A 22,859-nucleotide genomic window follows, 5' to 3' on the forward strand; every position below is an offset into this window, starting at 1 on the left:
TCAGAAAAATTCAGTTGATGCAAATCCCCAGTTAGCTTGATGTGCTTGCTAATTAATAATTTCAGGACTTTCTAGCCAAAACTAAGCTTTAAATGAAAGGGTAAAACCTATTCCTGTTTCATTTAAGACTTTTCTGCAGCAGATAGACACAAAAAAGTTGTTCATGCTTTTCCAGCAGTTTGCTTTAGATGGTTAGAACAAGCATGTGGTTAAAACATCCCTTTTTTCAGATTGTCGCCATGGGAAAATGGGCGAAGTATGCCAAAACATATAATGAAAGGTGGGAGAATGAATTTCCTTGGGTCAAGCAATGCCCAACTGATGAGTCAAAAGCATACTGTACGGCGTGCAGAAAAGAAATTAGGGCTCATCATAATGACCTGTCAGTGCATGCTAGCTCTCAAAAACATAGACTGAAGTCAATGCAACAGGTCACGTCAAAAGGTTGCAAGACACTTGATGGCCATGTGACAGTTTTAAGTGACAAAGTGAAGAAACACGAGCTTGCCATTGCCTGTCACATTGCTTGCCACTCATCTGTTAGAACGGTAGACCACCTAGGAGAACTGATTAATGTCATTATATCTTCAACTGCTACTTCTGCTGCCAAACCAACAGATCGACTTAGACTACATCGTAAGAAATGCAGTGCTTTGATTGTGCATGTGATTGCACCTAGTCTACTAGAAGAAATAGTGCAAGATTGTAATAACAAGTATTCTTTGATATTGGATGAGTCTACAGATGTTGGAACGCACAAATACATGTCTGTATGTATTAGATTCTTTTGCAATAGAAGGAAGAAAATAGTGACACGTTTCCTAGGACTTGTCGAGATTCATAGTGCTACAGCTGAGAACCTTTATAATGGACTGAAGGACTTCATTGAAAACAAAATTAAATTGAAGCTGGAGAATATTACAGGACTAGGAACTGATGGTGCCAGTAATATGGTTGGACAGAACTGCTCTTTGTTTACTAAACTAAGGGAGCATAATCCTGATCTAGTTTTGATCAAATGCATTTGCCATTCGTTGCACTTGTGCATGTCAGCAGCAGCTAAAGTTTTGCCAACAAACATAGAGTTTTTGCTAAAAGAGACTTATAACTGGTTCAGCAATAGCCCTCTCAGACGGGAGGCTTATCGTCAAATATACTCCTTGATCAATAGTACGGGAAAAGAGCCAAAGAAGATTTTGCAGCTCAGTGGCACTCGTTGGCTCGCCAGAGAGGCTGCCATTGATATGATTCTTGAGCAGTGGCTTGAGTTGAAGACTCACTTCAAAAGGGCAGCGCAGACTGAGCGATGTTTTACTGCGAACACGCTTTCGATGATGTACGAGGATGATGTGAACTATTTCTTTTTGACATTTCTGCTTCCTATTACAAAAGAATTCACCAGAATGAGCCTCTTATTTCAGCAGACTTCTGTCGACCCAGCCAAGTTGTTCAAAGATTTTGAATCATTTGTTTCTACATTATTCCGTCGTGTAGTGAGAGGGGCCGAAAAACTGACTACCGCTCAGTTGCTAGAAATAGAAATGATAGAAGAAAACTTTTTAGATGTTACACTTGCTGATCTTGGAACCAATTTCCGTCGAATGTTGATAAACTCGAAAGTTCCAGATGAACAAAAGAGTGAACTTAGAAAAAGATGCTATGACTTTCTGAAGAAATTGTGTGAAGAGGTGAAGAAAAGAGTCCCTTCACACATGAAATTGCTTTCAACTGTGGTTTTGTTATCACCAGAGCACTGTCTGAGTCAGACTCGTTGCAGTTTTGATAACCTACCTTTGTCTCTTCTTGTGCCAGTGCCAGATAAAAACTTGCGGAAAGTGGAACTAATAGAAGATCAGTGGAGAAGACTGCTGTCTATCGACTGGACACTGGTGGTTGAGAAAAGTGAATCTCTCAATTCTGAACAATTTTGGGTCGCTGTGTACAATTACACAAATGCAGGGGGAGAATATTGTTTTAGAGAACTCGCCGCCTCTGTACTCAATATTTTGGCACTACCAGTGTCGAACGCGTTTGTTGAACGGGTTTTTAGTATAATGAACTGCGTTAAGACAAAAGTTAGGAATAGAATGGGCCTGAAGCTGCTTTCGGCGATATTATTGATTAGAGGGTGCCTTCTTGGGGATGAAAAATGTTGTCAAAATTTCATCCCTTCGAAAGCAATGTTTCAAAGGTTCGACAGCTCTATGTATAAGTGCGAAAAAAGTAATGCTGAAACTGAAGATGAAGACATCGCGGTTTTTGAACTGTTAGATGAGTTTTTTGAGGAGTGATAACCCACAGTTGTGTATTTTTTCTGTGGTGCATTTGTTGCTGGATAATATTTTGCTTCTAATTATTTAGACTCAGGGCGTATTTTTCGCTATCATCGGACTCGCGTTGGATTACGGCTGGACTTCCACCAACTGTCTTCAGTGCAAAAGAATAGAGCCTCATGGCTAGAATAGAGCCTCATGTATTGGATTTCCTTGTATTTCGTAAGTTTTAACCCAGATTAACAATAAAACTTTCTGTAATTGTGGTTTCAGTCTGATTTTATTTGATTCTAGGTTTTAAAATATCGGATAAAGATTGAATGCCTAACAATACATAATAATTAAGTATATACGCTCCATGGATTAAATGGGTTGATAGAGTGAAGTTGAAACTTAAAACTAACAAAGTTATTACCCCTCTACTTGTGCCGTCATAGATTTACTAGCGCTTTACTGAAAGCAAAAAAAAATGGAAGAAAGGTTGTTATCTCACTGCTAGAAAAAAACAGCCACTTATTGTGCTGTACGTATTATCGATTATCGCCTCTGAGCCTCTGGAGCATATTTATCTGGTAAATTCGCCAGTGATATGCTAAAAGCTTGGAACAAAACAGTGCAGATGCGAATTTTCTGTTTGTTACTAGGTATTCTTTTAAGCTCACATAACATTGTTTTTCAATGATATCATGGTATGTATAAAATAAACCAAGTGTCTAAAGAATACATTGCCTTTTTGTTTTCAGGGAAGCACTTGTCAATTTTACGACGTCATACGTAGAAGATTTGTTATTTTTGTTCGCTCACAGAGCTCTTTTTTGCTTTTGACCTATCCTTAAGTTTAGGTTATCTGATATGCCAATTGTATCTCTCCTCGTTTTACCCATAACAGCGCTATAATAGGGTTATAATAGCGTTCGCTATTTTTGGGCTACTTTGGGCTATTTTTGGGCTAATGATTGCTCCTCTTTGGGCTATACGTTATGCCAAAAACCTGGCAACACTGATGACAGACGTTTGCAAAAGAACACTGCAATATTTGAGATCTTAGAGCTAAGATTTCACTTTTAAGCGTTCTTTGACAAAAGATGTAAATCTTAGCACATTGATGAGTGAAAAAACAGGCCTAATATTTGGTCAGAGCAAAACTATTAAATAAAGGTAATTTGTAGCTTCTGCCACTGAATGAACCTGTGATATAAGTTAATAGGCTACTAAAATTTAAGACATTTAGCCTACAGGTCAGCCTAGGCTTCACTAGTAGATCACTCAAGGGGACAGAGGGATATTTTGGTCAATGACCTACGAATAAGGTGACCATACCACTTGATGCCTCTTATATGTACTTTTCAGTAAATTTTACCCAAAACATATTATTGACTTAGCCTATGAATAGGCCTATAGGGAATATGGTCAATATTTACCAAATCACATTATTGAGTTTCAATTAAAGTGAATACACCATTCGATGCCTTTTTTTATGCTGATTTTGAATATAATAAGCATGTCTATTTGAAATTAATTTCAGCCCCCCCCCTATTTCGGTTACACCAAACCTAACCCGGAATTGACATATATAGGGGGGGGGGGCTGAAATTCATTTCCGATATAAATGCTTATTATATTCGTAATCAGCATTAAAAAAGGCATTGAATTGTGTGTTCACTTTAGTACTAACTAAATAATGATTTTGTAGATATTGACCGGGAATATACCATTTGATGCCTTTTTTATGCTCTTTCCAAATATAATAACCATTTTTGTCAGAAATGAATTTTATATAGGCCTATACACCTATATACCAATATATTTGCAAATTAGGAGGGGGGGGGTAAAGTTTAAACTTACCTCCCATTTACATCAGAAATAAAATTTGCCCCCATCCCCCCTAATGTTCCAATATATACCCGGAATTTGTATGTATAAGGGTGGGGGTAAGACTCATTTCCAACATAAATGATTATTATATTTGAGAAGAACATAAAAAAAGGCATCGAATAGTATATTCACTTTATTCATAAGTCAATAATATGATTGGGTAAAAATTTACCCTCTTTTCAAATATAGTAGTTGCTTCACTTGGAAATTCAATTTTATCCCCTTAATCACCCCCAAAGCTGATATTTTTTTCTCTTATTTTAGATGCTGCTTATATACTGCTGTTAGCATCACTCTTGTTGAAACTGGGGAATAAATTTAGAATTGTGGCTTCTGATAAGGAGACAATTTAAGAAAACAATTCTTACTTTAAAATATGTATAATAATCCTAGTTAACATATTATCCAAGGGGAAAACCTTTATCATCAAGTCTTTCCTTCTTTTTCCAACTTAAAAGAAAAAAATACAGTTTTTCCATGCTCTAAATGCAATGCGTAAATCTTTTGAAATTGCTGCTACAAATTGTTCTTATAGATAGCATTTACCTAGCATTCATCCCAGCCATTGGTCAAGGCCAAAGGCCTTGACCAAGTCCGTTGATTTTGAATTGAAGTTAGGTTAGTTTAGATTGTATTAATATTTTGTATTTTTGCCACTGCTTTATCTATCATTAAAAAAAAAAGAGGAAAGACTTGATGATAAAGGTTCTCTCCTTGGATAATATGTTAACTAGGATCATTATACATACTTTAAAGTAAGAATTGTTTTCTTAACATGTCTCCTTATCAGAAGCCACAATTTTTAATTTATACCAAAACTGGTTTATGTGTAGGCTAAATTGAATCAAGCATGACAAAATTGAGAACAAAAAAAAGGGCTAGGCCTACATACATATGACAATGTAGAATTTTTTTCTTTATATCTGACCAATAGAATATTTCCATTTACTCTTATTTAGAATGCAGTATAAAGTCAAACAGAAAACAATATCATGGTTTCTCCTATTATATAGAATGATAAAAAGTCTTACAGATGGCTTTATGCCTCGTTCTTGTATAGAGCAAACATAAATAAAGTCATACTTTTAGATGACTTTTGGTAAATTTGCAAGTGGCACAATATAATTTAGCTAGGATGAAAGTGAATACATCATTTAATGCCTTTTCTTATGCTCTTTCATAATTCAATAATTGCTTCAGTTGCAAATTGTATCTTGAGCCCTTAAAGGGGCCCTAAAGGTGTTTCATTTTTGTAACCACACAAAGAAGTTATCAACAGTTGTTAAGTTATTGAAAAGTTGTTAAAAACATATCACATGTTTATAAATAAGTTGTTCAAGAGTAGTATACTCCAAGAATACTTATTTATAACAATTTGAACCTCATTTATTGGGCAACAGAAATATAAACCATTTTCCTAATGTTTCAAGTTTTTCAAATTTTTGCCATTGACAAAAATAGCTCTGAATTTTTCAATTTGAAACTTTGCTGTTGACAATTCAGGGTATATATTTGCACACTAGGGGGGTGGGGTGTTTAAATTTCTTAGTAACTTTGCAGTGGACCATATGATTTAGCTAGGATGAAAGTGAAAACATCATTTGATCCTTTTTTTATGCTCTTTCATAATTCATATAAAATCCCTTTGGGGCCCTTTAAGGATTCAAGATGCAATTTGCAACAGAAGCAATTATTGAATTATGAAAGAGCATAAAAAAAGGCATCAAATGATGTATTTACTATTATCCTAGCTAAATTATTGTGCCAGCTGCAAATTTACCTGACTTTATACCTCATGCTTTTATAGAGCAAGCAAAAATAAAGCCATACAGATGAATTTTTGTATATCTCACTATTATAGAGAAATCATGAATAAAGGCATACAGATGACTTTTTATACCTTACACTATTATAGAGCAGATATGAATAAAGTAATGCAGATGACATTTTATACCTTGTACTATTATGTAGCAAACATGAATAAAGTCCTACAGATAACTTTTTAAACTTCATACTTTTATGGATCAAACATGAATAAAGTCATACAAATGACTTTATACCTTGTTTGTTTGTAATTATATATTTCTATTTCTAGAGAAAAAATAGAGAATGATATAATGTCTTCTGTATGTCTTTTTAAACATCAAATTATTATCGAGAAATTTGAATAAAGTTATACAGAAGACTTTGGTTTTCTTATCTAATATATAATCCACTAAAATGTTATACAGAAGAAATTATATTAGCCTACCCCACAAAACAACAAAAAGTCATATGTAAGAATTTATTCATGTTTGCTCTATAATAACAGGAGGCATAAAAAATCATCTTTATGACTTTATTCATAATGCTTTATAGTAGAATGTTATATTAAAAAGTCATCTGTATGACTTTATTTAGATAAAAACATGAAATTGCAAAGAAAGGAAGAAAACAAGGACTTTATTTAGGCTGCTCTATAAATGAAATCATGTAGGCCTAGACTATAAAAAAGCAATCTGTATGACTTTTTGTTGTTTCCTCTATGTAATAGCAGGAGGTATAAAAATTCATCTGTATGGCTTTATTTAAGTCGCTCTATAAAAGATTATTTGAAAAAAACTACGTTTTCTAAAGAGTTAAAGAGGCTGAGTTACAAGGTTTAACCTTAAAACGTACAGGGATTAGGAGGCACAGTTGGGGGCTGCCGCCCCCCAAACCCCCCGCTTTGGCAGCCTGTAAATAAATAAAAAAGTTTTTTAAAGTGAAAGTAAGGAGCGACATTGAATCTTAAAACGATCAGAAATTATTCCATATACGAAAGGGGCTGTGCCCTCCTCAACGCCTCACTCTTTACGCTAAAGTTTTTATTGTTTAAAAAAAAGAGTTGTGAGAAAGTCAAATGTACAGGGATTAGGAGGCACAGTTGGGGGGCTGCCGCCCCCAAACACCCCCTTTCGCAGCCTGTAAATAAATAAAAAAAGTTTTTTAAAGTGAAAGTAAGGAGCAACATTAAATCTTAAAACGATCAGAAATTATTCCATATACGAAAGGGGCTGTGCCCTCCTCAACGCCTCACTCTTTACGCTAAAGTTTTTATTGTTTAAAAAAAAGAGTTGTGAGAAAGTCAAACTTTAGCGTAAAGAGCGAGGCGTTGAGGAGGGCACAGCCCCTTTCGTATACGGAATAATTTCTGATTGTTTTAAGATTTAATGTCACTCCTTACTTTCACTTTAAAAAACTTTTTTTATTTATTTACAGGCTGCGAAAGCGGGGGGTTTGGGGGGCGGCAACCCCCCAACTGTGCCTCCTAATCCCTGTACGTTTTAAGGTTCGACCTTGTAACTCAGCCTCTTTAACTCTTTAGAAAACATAGTTTTTTTCAAATAATTTCTGCACGTTTTTGTACAGTTTATTACTTATTATTACTTGACTAACTGTTAGATGATTGTGTATTATTCTTTTCTTTCTTGACAGGGTGTTTTAAGGGTCGATCTTGTAACTCAGCCTATTTAACTCTTTAGAAAATGTAATTTTTTTCAAATAATTTAAAAAAGAAACTGATTTTCTTTTTTAAAATTTAAATTCAGTATATAAAATTTTTTCTCTAATGGTGAATCGAACCCGGGTTTCTGCGTGACAGCCAGGAGTCTCACTGCTGCACTAAAGAGACATAATTGAAATTGTTTTTTAGTAAGGGGAATCTTTTTGACGCAAGCAAAACTTGATATTTGGTTTTTGGAAAACAGGGAAGGAGTGATCAGATTGAGCTGAAATTTCGAGGATTAGCTCCCAGGCCGCAGGAAAGCTTGTCCTCTAAATTTCAGCCCGATCAGACAACGTTAAAGGGGGGTTGTGGTGGGAAAAATTAACATGGGCTAATATAGGAAAACGAGGTTTTTCGTAAATGTAAATTCGGGGGATAATTTTTTCGGTCTGAATATATCAAAAAGCCCTAACAGGTCGAATTCTGCTTCAATGAGTCCTCATTCACCCGGATCAGTTGCCAACTGTGGCCTGTAGGCGTGGCTAAGAAAAAAAAAAGAAATGATGAATTTTAAGTGGCTATATTTGGTTTTTTGAAAACAGGGAAGGAGTGATCGGATTGAATTGAAATTTCGAGGATAAGCTCCCAGACCCTAGGAAAGCTTAACCTCTAAATTTCAGCCCAATCGGACAACGTTCAAGGGGGCTGTGGTGGGAGGGTCGAAACTTCCGGCCCAGTTTACCCCATGAAGATAAAGTCGGAGGAGAATGAAATTTTGCAAGTTTCTTAGTTTGAGCTTGGGCTACAAAATGCGATTACCGCCGTCTCTCTGCGACCTCTAGGACCTGAAATCGCTTAACATTGTTGTGGGTTGCCTCTTTATAGAGGCACAAGTGTGCCTCCTTGAAAGGCATAAAAAGTCATCTGTATGACTTTATTTAGATAAAAACATGAAATTGCAAAGAAAGGAAGAAAACAAGGACTTTATTTAGGTGGCTCTATAAATGAAATCATGAAGGCCTAGGCTATGAAAAGCAATCTGTATGACTTTTTGTTGTTTTCTCTATGTAATAGAAAGAGGTATAAAAATTCATCTGTATGGCTTTATTTAAGTCGCTCTATAAAAGAAAGGGATAATAATAGTTTGCTCTATAATAGCAGGAGGCATAAAAAGTCATTTGTAGGACTTTATTCATAATACTTTATAGTAGAATGATATAATAAAAAGTCATCTGTATGACTTTATTCAGGCTGCTCCATATATGAAATTGTGTAGGCCTAGGCTATAAAAAGCCATCTGTATGACTTTTTGTGGTTTTCTCTATGTATGAGTGGGGTAATATAATTTCTTCTGTATGACATTTTAGTGGATCATATATAAAATAAGAAAACCAAAAAGTCTTCTGTATAACTTTATTCATACTTCTCTATAATAATTTGATGTTTAAAGTCATACAGAAGACTTTATGTCATTCTCCATGTTTAAAGGAAACACAATACTGTCTTTTGTTTGACTTTATAGTGCTTTCAAGTAGGCACACTTGTGCCTCTATAAAGAGGCGACCCACCACAATGTTAAGCGATTTCAGGTCCTAGAGGTCGCAGAGAGACGGCGGTAATCGTATTTTGTAGCCCAAGCTCAAACCAAGAAACGTGCAAAATTTCATCCTCCTCCGATTTTATTTTCATGGGGTAAACTGGGCCGGAAGTTTCGACCCTCCCACCACAGTCCCCCTTTAACGTTGTCTGATCGGGCTGAAATTTAGAGGTTAAGCTTTCCTAGGGCCCGGGAGCTTATCCTCGAAATTTCAGCTCAATCTGATCACTCCTTCCCTGTTTCCAAAAAAACCAATATAGCCACTTAAAATTCATCATCTCTTTTTTTTCTGGGCCACGCCTACAGGCCACAGTTGGCAACTGATCCGGGTGAATGGGAACTCATTCGAAGTAGAATTGGACCTGTTAGGGCCTTTTGATATTTTCAGACCGAAAAAATTATCCCCCGAATTTACATTTACGAAAAACCTCGTTTTCCTATAAGAACCCGCTATAAGCGGGCTAGCCCGCGAAAACGCGGGCTCGTTTTCCTATAAGAGCCCGCAAGCGATTTCCGGTCCTAGCGGTCGCAGAGAGACAGCGGTAATCGCATTTTGTAGCCCAAGCTCAAACTAAGAAACATGCAAAATTTCACCCCCTCCGACTTTATCAAGGAGGCACACTTGTGCCTCTATAAAGAGGCGACCCACCACAATGTTAAGCGATTTCAGGTCCTAGAGGCCGCAGAGAGACGGCGGTAATCACATTTTGTAGCCCAAGCTCAAACTAAGAAACGTGCAAAATTTCATCCTCCTCCGACTTTGTCTTCATGGGGTAAACTGGGCCAGAATTTTCGACCCTTCCACCACAGCCCCCCTTTTACGTTGTCCAATTGAGCTGAAATTTAAAGGTCAAGCTTTCCTAGGGCCCGGGAGCTTGTCCTCAAACTTTCAGCTCAATCCGATCACTCCTTCCCTGTTTTCAAAAACCAAATATAGCCACTTAAAATTCATTTCTCTTTTTTTTGTTATCCACGCCTACAGGCCACAGTTGGTAACTGATCCGGGTGAATGAGGACTCATTCGAAGCAGAATTCGACCTGTTAGGGCCTTTTGATATTTTCAGACCGAAAAAATTATCCCCCGAATTTACATTTACAAAAAACCTCGTTTTCCTATAATAGCCCATGTTAATTTTTCCCACCACAACCCCCCTTTAACGTTGTCTGATCGGGCGGAAATTTAGAGGATAACTTTTCCTGGGGCCTGGGAGCTTATCCTCGAAATTTCACGCTCAATCTGATCACTCCTTCTCTGTTTTCCAAAAACAAATATCAAGTTTTACGGGGATTTGCTTGCTTTAAAAAATAAATTCACTTTACTAAAAAACAATTATAATTGTGTATCTTTAGTCCAGCGGTCAAGACTCCTGACTGTCTGGCGGAAAACCCGGGTTCGATTCACCGCCAGAGAAACTTTTTTATATACTGAATTTACAGTTTAAAAAAGAAACTCAGTTTCTTTTTTAAATAACTCCTGACACGATCAGCAAACAGTTAGTTAAGCAATAATAAGTAATAAACTGTACAAAAACGTGCAGAAATTATTTGAAAAAAACTACATTTTCTAAAGCGTTAAAGAGGCTGAGTTACAAGGTCGAACCTTAAAACGTACAGGGATTAGGAGGCACAGTTGGGGGGCTGCCGCCCCCCAAACCCCCTGCTTTCGCAGCCTTTAAATAAAAAAAAGTTTTTTTAAACTGACAGTAAGGAGCGACATTAAAACTTAAAACGAACAGAAATTATTCCGTATATGAAAGAGGCTGTGCCCTCCTCAACGCCTCGCTCTTTACGCTAAAGTTTTTATTGTTTAAAAAAATATTTTTTAGAAATTAAAAATATATCGTAAATAGCGAGGCGTTGAGGAGGGTACAGCCCCTTTCATATAAGGAATAATTTATGTTAGTTTTAATTTTTAATGTCGCTCCTTACTTTCAGTTTAAAAAACTTTTTTTTTATTTAAAGGCTGCGAAAGCGAGGGGTTTGGGGGGCGGCAGCCCCCCAGCTGTGCCTCCTAATTCCTGTACGTTTTAAGGTTCGACCTTGTAACTCAGCCTCTTTAACTCTTTAGAAAACGTAGTTTTTTTCAAATAATCTATATAAGAGTAAATGACAATATTTGTTGCTTAGAGTATAAAGAACTAATTACTTTAATAGTCAAACATTGCTTACCCTCTAGAATAGCTTCTCTTAAGAAGGTGACATCTTAGAACAAAATAAAGAATTTTTTTTTGTTTCAGACAATTAATCCCTGGTTCACCTCCTGCCTAATGGTTCTTCATAGCCCTATGCTATTCAATTAAAGTGACATCATAATTGACTAAAACATGTAATTGTCTATTATATAAAACCACTCAAGAATTTTGATTGCAAATCATGCTAACATGAGGCAAGAAACTGGTCATGCAATTTCTTTATACCAGACAATTTGCTTTGGCTTGGTTGTAAAATAAATTGTAGCTATATTTTATTTAAGTATTTAGTTGGTATTTTGGTTATGTTAGTTTAGAATTGGTTTGTTTAGGTTATGTATTTAATATGAGCTATGCTTTACCCCCCCCCCCTTCCTAATGTACAAATATATAGCTCAAATTTGTTTCTAAACTATTATATTTTCATCGTAATTTTGTTTTAAATTATTAGCATTAACCTAACTTCACTTCTTGTGCGTGTTTTATATAATAGACAAGTACTTAAAACATATTCAAGAACAGATGAAATTGAAGAAACAAAGGAAATATGGTTGATCAATAGCTTCTGTAAATTATAAAGAAGGAATTTCATCCAGTAAATAATAAAGAATTTCAATGCACAAGGAGGGCTCAAGAGAAGAAAACACCATAACAATCTGAAAAGAACATTAAAAACCAGAAAAGTGTTCAAATTAGTTTTTAATCTGTACAGAATCTTAAAACTAAAATATATAGCTCAAACTATAAATTTCCCATGCACAGGGTTATCCAAAGCCTCTTTTCATTGGGGGGGGGGCACAAACTTCATATATCTTATTGAATAGCTGCAGTACCTAATTTCTGCCAAATTTTTAGTAGAGATCGGGAATTTTGTATAATTTCTGCTGATTTTGCAAAATTTTTGCCCTTCTTGAAAAATTTACTGAATGCCATAAAAGTTAGGGGGTAGTGTTCCCCTCCCCCCATCTTGGGATGCCCCTGCATTTTCAGTTTATTGGATTTGTCAATTTTGACTCAGAATATGGGTATTAAGCTGACACAAAAAGTTCTGTACTGCAAGATACATAAGAAATATATAATTGGGCTTGGCTATTTATTTGAACATTAGTATTGATGAGGGGGTTAAGCAATATATATATATATATATATATATATATATATATATATATATATATATATATATATATATATATATATATATATATATAAATATATATATATATATATATATATATATATATATATAATATATATAAAAAAAAATATATATATATATATATATATATATATATATATATATATATATATATATATATATATATATATATATATATATATATATATATATATATATATATATATATATATATATATATATATATATATATATATATATATATATATATATATATATATATATATATATATATATATATATATATATATATATATATATATATATATATATATATATATATATATATATATATATATATATATATATATATGTATTATTCTTAAAGTTGTAACCACAGTTTTAACCAAAACTGTGTAGCAAATTTTGAGGCTGTATATAATGATTCAAACCACAAATTTCTTTCTCACTATTACTTGTAATTCTTGCTGCCACTTATCTTCAAACCACATATTTCTTTGTTTTTCATTTTTAATTTACTTTGCTTCTCATTGTCACCTGTCTTGTTCATGCATATCTCTTTGTTCTTTACTTTTGTTTTTGACTTGTTGTAATTGTTGCTGACGCAAGTATTCTAACTGTATATTTCTCTGTTCTGCATTTTTGTTTATCTATACCTTTGGTATTTTTTCCATACCCTTTACCTCAACTGCCCAGATTGGTCTTATTACATTTGATGGTCTAGGTTGTTGCTATGTCTTCTAAGCATTATGAAAACTGAATAATAAACCTTTTGTAAATTGACTCATTAAACTTGGTGGATTATGCTTTTGTTTATAATACTTGTTATTATCTATATTCCTACCTTATAATTTTTTTTAATTTTTAATTTTGACTTATAATTGTGTTCTTCATGGTCTAGATTATTCTAGACCAAGGAGTTGAGCCTGTGCTTTTAACTGTATTAAGATAAAATATGCTTTGCAGTGGTTAAAAGTCATTATTAATTATGCGTCATTATATCTTTTGTATTTTAGGACTCACCTGTATTGATGAGAGTATAATACTTCTTATAATTTGTATTAAGTCTGTTCCAAGATCTTTCATGGACTTGCCACAAATTCCGAAAATGGCTGATCTCATCACAGTTTCTGAGGATTTTTTGATTAAAAACGGTAATTTATACAGTAAAACTTTCTGTTACAGAAGAAAAGTTTGTTTTAGGGTTTTTATTTGAATTGTTTGGAGGCAATTTGAGTCCAAGCTGGCTGGTAAATGGATGACCGCCACTATGTTATTCCTCAACAGGATTGCCCTAGAGGGCCAAATCTATACAGATTATGGGCCATAATTTATTTTTAAAAAGTATTTATGAGTGCATGTAAATTAAATGTAATTTATTACTAAAACCGATCTGAATTGAATTGAATCGAAAAAAAACGAAAGCTACTTTGCTCTAGAAAATAATTTTTGTCCCTTTTTTTCTCCTTTCTCATTAAGTGGTCCTAAGGAAAAAAATATAATTGCTTATGTTTTTGGATCTAACTATTAAGAACTGGGGGGTGATAAAATTGGCTTGTTTGTGCCACAAAACATATTTAAATTCAGATTTTTAGCTTTTATTTTTATGTTTGGTGAGTCAAGTAATCATCCTGTAGATAATTTTTCCTTTAATCTTTTCTATGTGCAGGTATGATGAATGATATATTACCACCAAAGCAGGGGTAGTTCGGGAGCTTCAGATGGGAATAAAGACATGTAAAAGAGGAATAAAGTTAATGGAATTCGGCGGTTAAATTTTGGGAGACTATATTTTGTATTTCATTGTTTGGGAACTAATGCAGAAACCCTCCAATTGATTGGTATTTTTTGCCTTTAGCTGTGTCAATTTTTTGTGATTGTTAAGCTGTAAAATTTTTATTTTTTGGTTACATTTTTTTATTCAATATTAATTTTATTTTTCATTTCGTATGTTATCCCAAATTTACACCTATCCAGCTATTAGTTCTGTGTTATGAATTTTGTTCATTCTATGCTAATGAATTTTGTTGAATGTTTCTGGTTTTATTTTGCTTTTTAGTTTTTTTTAAAACTTTCTGTATGTCTGTTTAATTTAAAATTTCTTTTAGAATTTGAAGACGCTTTACCATGTGACCTTGAGGAGCCCTTTTATTTTCCGAACCATCTTTTGTCACCAAAATGTGAAGATGTTGCCTTGCTGAATTTACCTAGCATTTCAGAACCATATAAATTTGAATACGACACCCAGAAATTGCAACCCAAGTGCTCTAACAATGAAGGTATATATGAAACATTGTGTTTTTGTTTTTTGAAATACATTGATTATTATTTTATTGGACAAAAATAGGACAAAGGGACTTAATCTTAAGATGGAACTTTTGTTTTATCTCTTTCCAATTTGCAGGTGTTTGCCAAACTTCTTTTGTAGTCTTTCATAAACATTTTAAAATTTTCATTTGAAAGTAGTTTTGCAGGTGTTAATGCTTTTCAAAAGGCTTTGATAATAAGCCTTAAAATTACGTATCTATATAAGTTTTACAATTCATGTTTATAGTGTATATTTCTCTTAAAATTAAGAGATAAATCTGCATCATTTTGATTTCAAGTTGAATTTGAAAGAAGTAGAAAATTGGGTGTTATTATCTGAACTTACTACCAAAAATTTTTAGTGTAGAATATTAATTTAATAAAAACACTTGATTCAAACAAAAATACCGAATTCATTTTGTACAGATGCAGTAAAAAAATTTTTTTTGTCTGTTCTTAGAACAAGCTGTTTTAAATATTTAGATAGAAGAACATAGCGAGTCCCATTGGATAAAAAAAACGACAAAAGTCACGTTTTCCTCAGGTCATACAAATAATATTTCAAACAGGGATGAATCCTCTTAATACAAAGTGAAAAACAATGACAAAAAAATACCAGATATTTGCTGATGGCGGTGTCACTCTATGTGTGGTTAAAATATCCAGAATTTTGTTTCATTGTTTTTCACTGTCTATTAAAGAGATTAATCCCTATTTGAACTGTTATTTATAAGACATGAGGAAAAGGTGACTTTCGTATTTTTTTTTTTAATCCAAAGCTTTGTGGCTACCCTAAACTTTTTAACTTAAACAAATGATGTGTATTTTTTTAGCTCTTCCTCGTTTAGTTACAGACTCGTTTAGACTTATATGCTGACTTATAATGATATTTATAAAACATGAGGAAAAGGTGACTTTCGTAGTTTTTTTAAATCCAAAACTTTGTGGCTACCCTGAAATATTTTTTAACTTAAACATATGATGAGTATTCTTTTAAATCTTCCCTGTTTAGTTTCAATAATTCCTGATATTTGTTGTAATTTTTCCTCTCCTTCACTTAAGGTATGATTTAAACTGCGATATACTTTTTGATCGTTTAAGGTTTCTTTTTTGCTCTTTTGTTGTATTAGAATAAATAATTTTAATATAAGTATCACCATGACGGAGAGAAGAGGGATCCATCATAAAATTAGTTGTTAAAGCTTATTGAAAGATACACTGTTTTTTTTAATTCTGTAGACTTTCAAAACGTTTTGAAAGATATGTATGGTATTTTGTTTTTGGTTTTAAGAGAAATTTTTTTTGTTTTATTTAGTTTTTTTTTTACTCTGTAGACTTTTAAACTTTTAGGTCACTTTTCACCACACGTTTCTGGATTTCACTTACAAGGAAATATGTCACTAGTTAAATCAAAGAATCCATCTACAAGTGGTTTCTCAATTGCGTGTCCATCAGAATCTGAAGCAAAAGGCTTAGAAAGTCAGAAATCAGGTTTGAAAAGTCGCCCTCAAAGTAGAAAGTATGGTAAATTGAAAAAATATCAAAGAACTCATAAAGAGAAAAAAATATATAAATGCAAGGTATGCGACAAAACCTTTTCTCGAATGCACGTTTTGAGCCAGCACCAAAGAGTGCATACTGGTGAAAAACCATTTAAGTGTGATGTTTGTGACCAAACCTTTTCTCAAGCAGCATATTTGAACCGGCACCGAAGAGTGCATACTGGTGAAAAACCGTTTAAGTGTGATGTTTGTGACCAAACCTTTTCACGAACAGCAAATTTGAACACCCATCAAAGCACACATACGGGTGTAAAACCATTTAAGTGTGATGTTTGTGACCAAATCTTTTCTCGAGCAGCACATTTGAGCATCCATCACAGAACGCATACGGGTGAGAAACCGTTTAAATGTAATGATTGTGACAAAACATTTTCTCTAGCAACAACTTTAAACACTCATAAAAGAGTGCATACGGGTAAAAAACTGTTTAAGTGTGATGTTTGTGATAAGACCTTTTCTCAAGCATCAAATTTGAACCAGCACCAAAGAGTACATACTGGTGAGAAACCATTTGAGTGTGACGTTTGTGACCAAACCTTTTCTCAAGCATCAAGTTTGAACCGGCACCAAAGAGTGCATACGGGTGAGAAACCGTTCAAGTGTGATTTTTGTGACCAAACCTTTTCTCGAGCAGGAAATTTTACCAAGCACCAAAGAGGGCATATGGGTGAGTAGACAGTTACATGATATGTACGTGAGATGTGTTTTTCGCAAGTTGGCAGCTTGAATACACATCAAAAACTGCGTACAGGTGAGAGACCTTTCATATGTGATGTGTGTTGAAAGATTTTTCTGATTTTAGCGATTTTCACAGGCATCAAAAAGTGCATACAGGAGTTTAGGAAGATTGTTGTATCCTCAGTGATTTGTGGCTATTATTCTCACAACCAATTAGTAATACATCAAATTAGTATTTTTTCAATGTTTTTTCATGTGGTTAGTTTCTTTAGCAATTTCATCTTCATCCTGTGAAAAGTAGTGATGCATATTTGCTTGATTGGAACAAATATGATGTATGTAAGAAATGCTTGTCTACATCAAGGTTTTATATATAATTTGTTCTTTACTGAAAAAAATATTTTAAATTTTTTCACTTTTATAACTTTAAGAAATAAAAAATGAATTAAGATTTTAGGGAATAAATATCAGCATATGTATATTATGCTGTTGATGTTGTTGATTATTAACATCTCTAGAAACCAGCTTCTGTTGAGATGATCTTCTTTGTTCAACACTTTTCTCTTAGTTTCTTGATGGGATTATCTGAAAAAAACTTCATAATCTTTTTTTCTCATTTTTTTCAAATAACTTGAGTGACATCAACAAACTTTTATATATATATATATATATATATATATATATATATATATATATATATATATATATATATATATATATATATATAAACAAACAATAACACAGAAATAACATACACAACAATCATTATACAACTGTCAATGGTTTTCCAATCTACCCTCTTCATTATTTATTCCCTAACACTAAAACAGGTCAAAATAATCCTTTTTTTTCAAAACTATTGTAAGATCCTAGCTAAAATCATCAATTCTACCGCTTACTTTCACAAAAGTCGAAAACAACATGATCATTTCCAGTCTTATGCCATCATCATTGATCCCCATCCCAATCATAAGACTAACACTGATACAGCCTAACTTTTTTCTTTGACATAAATTTTTCATATCCCTCGTAAAAGCGACACTCAATTAGATAGTGATTTACAGTCTCATTCTGCAAATTACAAGCTCTACAAACAGGGCTATCAATTTCCCCAATCCTAAATAGTCAAGCATTAGTACTTACATGACCTGATAAAAATAGAATAACAATTTACAATTTCTCTTATCCTACTTACTATAAATTCTACTATCAAAGTGGTTGTTTTTTTCTGGGCTACAAGCTAATTGTGGATTAAATCCTTCAAAATTTCCAGTCTCCTTTGTCTCAATCCTCCTCTGATTGATCTCAATTCTTTGTATTCATCTTCCTTTACACAATTCAGGGTAAATAGGTGCTGCTATTTTTGTTATAGGTGCTGCAATTCAGGGTAAATGGTGCTGCTATTTCAGGGGTTGTGATGCTGCTATTTCAGGGGTTGTGATGCTGCTATTTTTGCATGTTTATCAGCCACTTCGTTGCCTTGTATACCCACATGTGCTGGTGTCCATACTAGCTGAATTTCAAATCCTTTTTGGAGCAATTGAATAAGTGTGTTGTAACAACTGCTGACTTCTTAGTTTTGGTTTGAAATGAAATTTTGTAAGCTAAGTATAGCAGCTTTTGAGTCACTACAGATAGCAAATTTTATTTCTTGTTTGTCCTTTATTGTGGTCTTTTAGAATGAATCTAGTGCTATCTCTATTGCTTTAATTTCTGCTTCAAAGACTGTTGAGTGGCATCTTAGAGATCTGGATGCCACTAATTTCTTCTGAGAAACAACAGCTGCAGCTCCTACTCCTTTTCCTTCTATTTTGGATCCATCAGTATATATTAGACATAAATTTTGAAATTTTTCTGTGATAAGTTTAATCAATTCAATTTTGTGGATAATGGATTTCTTTCATTTTTCTTTTTATCTCCTCTATGGAACAAGGTATTTGCATCAAAAGCCATAGTGGGGTCTCTAGGGGTTTCTTATATTGTAAAATTTTAGTAATAGAGAAATTCAAATCTTCTTCTCTCATCAGTGCTTCTGCTTTCTCAAATGGGTTTAGATGTTTCCTTAGTTTATTTGGGTTCATGGTGTGGAATAGTCCACGTTTAACAATATGTTTCTTGATCGAGTGATTTTTATCTGATGTCTATAGTTTTTGGATATATTTAAGTAATAGTACGTCTCTTCTTGTTGACAGTTTTTCTATACCAGATTCAATTAATAAAAAGGTAATTGGTGTGGTCTGCTTTGCTCCAAAAGCAATCCTTATAGCAGTGTTTTGTATAACTTCTAGCTTGTTTAGCTGACCTTCATTTGCACTGCCATATATAATGGCCCCATATTCAATTTTTGGTCGTATACTTGATATAAAATTCTCTCATTACTGCTGGATTAGCTCCATACCTTCCCCCTTACATCATTTTCATAAGATATATCTTGTTAAGGCATGAGAGTTTGAAATTTTCAATATTTTTGGTAAATCTCATTTTAATGTCCAGTATTATCCCCAGGGCTTTGTATTCTTGTACTATTTCTATATTTTCTCCATAAAATTTTAAAACAGGTGGTCTGGTATTTCTCCTCTGTGTTATTACCATGGCGTTTGCTTTGGATGGTTCAAATATTATTTTTAGAGTACTTGCCCATGTTTCTATTTGGAGAAGTATTTGTTGGGCTTCTTTTTCAGCTTCCTCTAAGGTATCCTGGACAGTCCAAGTATTGTTGTCATCAGCAAAAATGCAGCCATTACATGTATCATCTTTAATAGGAATGTCATTTTCACATATGTTATAATAATCAGGACCAAGGACGCTTCCCTGTGGAACTCTTCTTTTAATTAAAACCTTGTTTTCTGATTTTGACTTTCCAACAAGTACAGCAACTTCTCTGCCATACATATTTTCTATTGAAAACTTCATCAGTGTGCCATGGATGTTTGCTTTTATGTTCATTTAATATTTGTCGATGAACACTGTTGTCAAATGCACCTTTAACATCTAAAAATACAAGTGTAATGACGTTATTTAATGCATAAAGTGAATCTCTCAAAATACTTCGGACACTGTCAGTTGTGCTTCTACCTTGCCGGAATCCATTTTGAATATCCTGAAGAATTTGTGTTTTTTCCACTGTGTAAACCAACCTTTTTTGACCAGTCTTTCATAGATCTTTCCTACAACTGAGAGTAATGTTATAAATCAGTGATTTTTCACTAAATTATTTTTACCAGGTTTTGGTGTCATTATGGGTGTCATTACGGTTTTTTCCAGCAGTCTGGAAATCTTCCCTTTGTCAGTACAATATGTATATTAATCTGACAATGCACATTCATTTGCTTTTTTTTCATTAAAGTACAAATTATATTCTTGCTTTTAGAAAGCATAGGGGTTTTGAACCCTACTCATTAATTTCTGCTCGTTTTGAGTTTGACTCTGTTATTTATTTTAATTTCTATTCGTTTTGAGTTTAATTTATTTATTGATACTGATTTGTGGTAGTTGTATGCTTGGTAGATTGTCTGATTTTATTTTTGTTCATTTTTGGTTTAATGGAGTTCTTTCCTTTTTTTGAAAGACTTATTTTTTGGAAAAAGTTTTTTTTTAATTAATATCACCATATGACCACATGAATGTGAAGTATGCAATGATTTTTTTTTTCCAAAAATGCTAAATTCACTGATCACATTAGGATGTACGCTGGTGAACAACCATGTTAGCGTCCTGTATAATAGGAATAGTTTTCTAAAAGTAGTAGTTAGGCTGTTGAAATGAGAATATACAAAGGTGAATGACCTTATCCATGTAAGGCATGTAAGAGAGTGATTTTTTTTTCAATTATTTAAAGAACAAATTTCTGAAAAAGAAGTTTCCAAAAAAGTAAAGACCATATTAAAATTAAGATCTGAAGAAATAAAAACCTACAATAATTCAAATTCAAACCGACAAAAAATTACTAATAAAGAATAAATGAAAACAATAAACGAACAGATCTTAAATAAATAATCATGACAAGAAACATGCAACAAATACTAATATAAATGAATAACTAAATCTTGAAACGTGTAAAGCTTAACTTGAATATTTTAAAATACTTTGTATTTTACAAAGTAGTAATCCAACCACAATATTTCGTATTGGTGCGTACATAGAGGAGGGATTAGAAAGAAGGAAAAGTTTCTACAATTAATTATTGTTTATTATATGGAATTACATTTATTTTCTCGATAAATTACCATAAGGTATTTTTCGCTATGTATCATATTAATGTGTGTTTCGTAATTTGTTCTGTTGTGATTTCTTTATTTTTCATAGATCTTTGTGTGTATATGGCTCTTGAGTTTTTGAAAATACACGATCTATCTATCTATACATACAAATCAAGCTTAAAATGAACAAAATCTTTTGCTATTGAAGTATAAATGAACAGAAATTAAATAGACAATCATTACAAACAAACATACAACAGGCACTAATATAATTGAATAAATAAATCTTGAAAGGAGTAAAAGTTAAATTGAATATGCAAATAAAGCCTAAAATGAACAAAAATCGCTACAGCTAAGAGCTTGGGTACTACCTCCTTACCTTGCTTAAAAGTCAAAAACCTACTGCGTCATTGGTGCTTTACTAAAAACTATATGTGTCTTGGAAAGAACTAATGAAATCAAATTTAATATTTGATATATAATGATATTAATATTTGAAAGCTTAACAATTCAAGATTTTATTTCACTGCAATTTTATTTTCAATGATGTAATAACATTTACAGTTAGGGAAGGAGACAGTAGCCAAACTCTTGTTTGTAGTGAAGCTATATTTGTCTTTAACAGTCTTGGTAAAGACTAATAAAATTAAACTGAATATTTGATATATAATGATGTTAGTTGCTAAAAGCTCATCAGTTCAAAATTTAATTTTACTATAATTTTTGTTTATATCTTCAATATTGTAATAAGTACAGAAGAAAATGATTCGTTTTCAGTAAAGCGTCAATGACCCAGTAGAAATGAAACTTTTACAGTTTGGGAAGAAGGCAGTATCTGAACTCTTATTTGCAGTGATTTTAGTTTGTTTTAAGCTTGATTTGTATATTCAATTTAAGCTTTACTCGTTTTAAGATTTTTTTTTATTCATTCATATTAGTTCCTAAGATTTATTAGTAGATAGTAGTACCATTATATTAGTCTGTTTGTTTGCTATGATTGTTCATTTAATTTTTGGGATGAGGGGTGAGCTGACAGGGGTCAGCTCCCATCAGTTTTTGGAACAAAATATCGTTAATATTTTATTTTTTTTGGGGGGGGGGGGCATTGAGAGCCAGAGGTCATCCCCATACGGTTTGGAATAAAACATCGCTAATGAGCTTTTTTGGAGGGGGGAGGGTTGGTCCATATAGGGTGAAGGGTCAGCTCCCATAAGTTTTTGTTTAAATTATCATTAATGAGTTGTTTTTTTCTTGGGGGGGGGGGGATCGGGACAGGGGTCAGCTCCCATAAGTTTTGAAATAAATTATCATTAATTAGTTGTTTTTGGGGGGTTAAGCCAAAGAGGGCCAGCAGTCAGCTTCCATAATTTTTTGAATAAAATATTAATAGTAATTTTATTTCTTTTATTTAGGGGAGGGGTTGGACCATAGAAGGCCAGGGACGAGCTGGCTTAAGGTTTGGAATAAACTATTATTAATCATTTATTGTGAGGGGTGATCGGGCCATAGAGGGCCAGGGGTCAGTTCCCATAAGTTTTCGAATAAAATATCAATAAT

General features: G+C 33.3%; 2 protein-coding genes across 2 annotated transcripts in view; both read left to right on the top strand.

The window, feature by feature from the left end:
* Window positions 1–2,291, top strand: part of LOC148939840 (uncharacterized) — a 33,150-nt gene extending 30,859 nt beyond the window's left edge. Inside the window, exon 5 of the mRNA XM_089106015.1 lies at window positions 231–2,291. Within this exon, the coding sequence (XP_088962141.1) occupies window positions 231–2,291 (2,061 nt within the window). The remainder of the gene's footprint in view (window positions 1–230) is intronic.
* A 1,004-nt stretch (window positions 2,292–3,295) lies between these two features.
* Window positions 3,296–17,738, top strand: LOC148939841 (uncharacterized). The gene is made up of 4 exons (XM_089105846.1): window positions 3,296–3,431; window positions 13,573–13,710; window positions 14,665–14,835; window positions 16,214–17,738. The coding sequence occupies exons 2-4, from the start codon at window positions 13,641–13,643 to the stop codon at window positions 17,098–17,100; spliced, it is 1,128 nt and encodes a 375-aa protein (XP_088961972.1). The 5' UTR covers window positions 3,296–3,431; window positions 13,573–13,640; the 3' UTR covers window positions 17,101–17,738.
* The last annotated feature ends 5,121 nt before the right edge of the window (window positions 17,739–22,859 follow it).

This window comes from Artemia sp. Qi Xiang Cuo, chromosome 20 (genome assembly GCF_049724085.1).
Source record: "Artemia sp. Qi Xiang Cuo chromosome 20, ASM4972408v1, whole genome shotgun sequence".
NCBI lineage: Eukaryota > Metazoa > Arthropoda > Branchiopoda > Anostraca > Artemiidae > Artemia > Artemia sp. Qi Xiang Cuo.

Excerpts from the sequence above, each read along its gene's own strand:
- LOC148939841 (XM_089105846.1), top strand. The coding sequence starts at position 13,641 with ATGGACTTGCCACAAATTCCGAAAATGGCTGATCTCATCACAGTTTCT. Across the intron at positions 13,711-14,664 it reads GGATTTTTTGATTAAAAACG|AATTTGAAGACGCTTTACCA; the intron begins GTAATTTATACA and ends AATTTCTTTTAG. Across the intron at positions 14,836-16,213 it reads CAAGTGCTCTAACAATGAAG|GTCACTTTTCACCACACGTT; the intron begins GTATATATGAAA and ends TTAAACTTTTAG.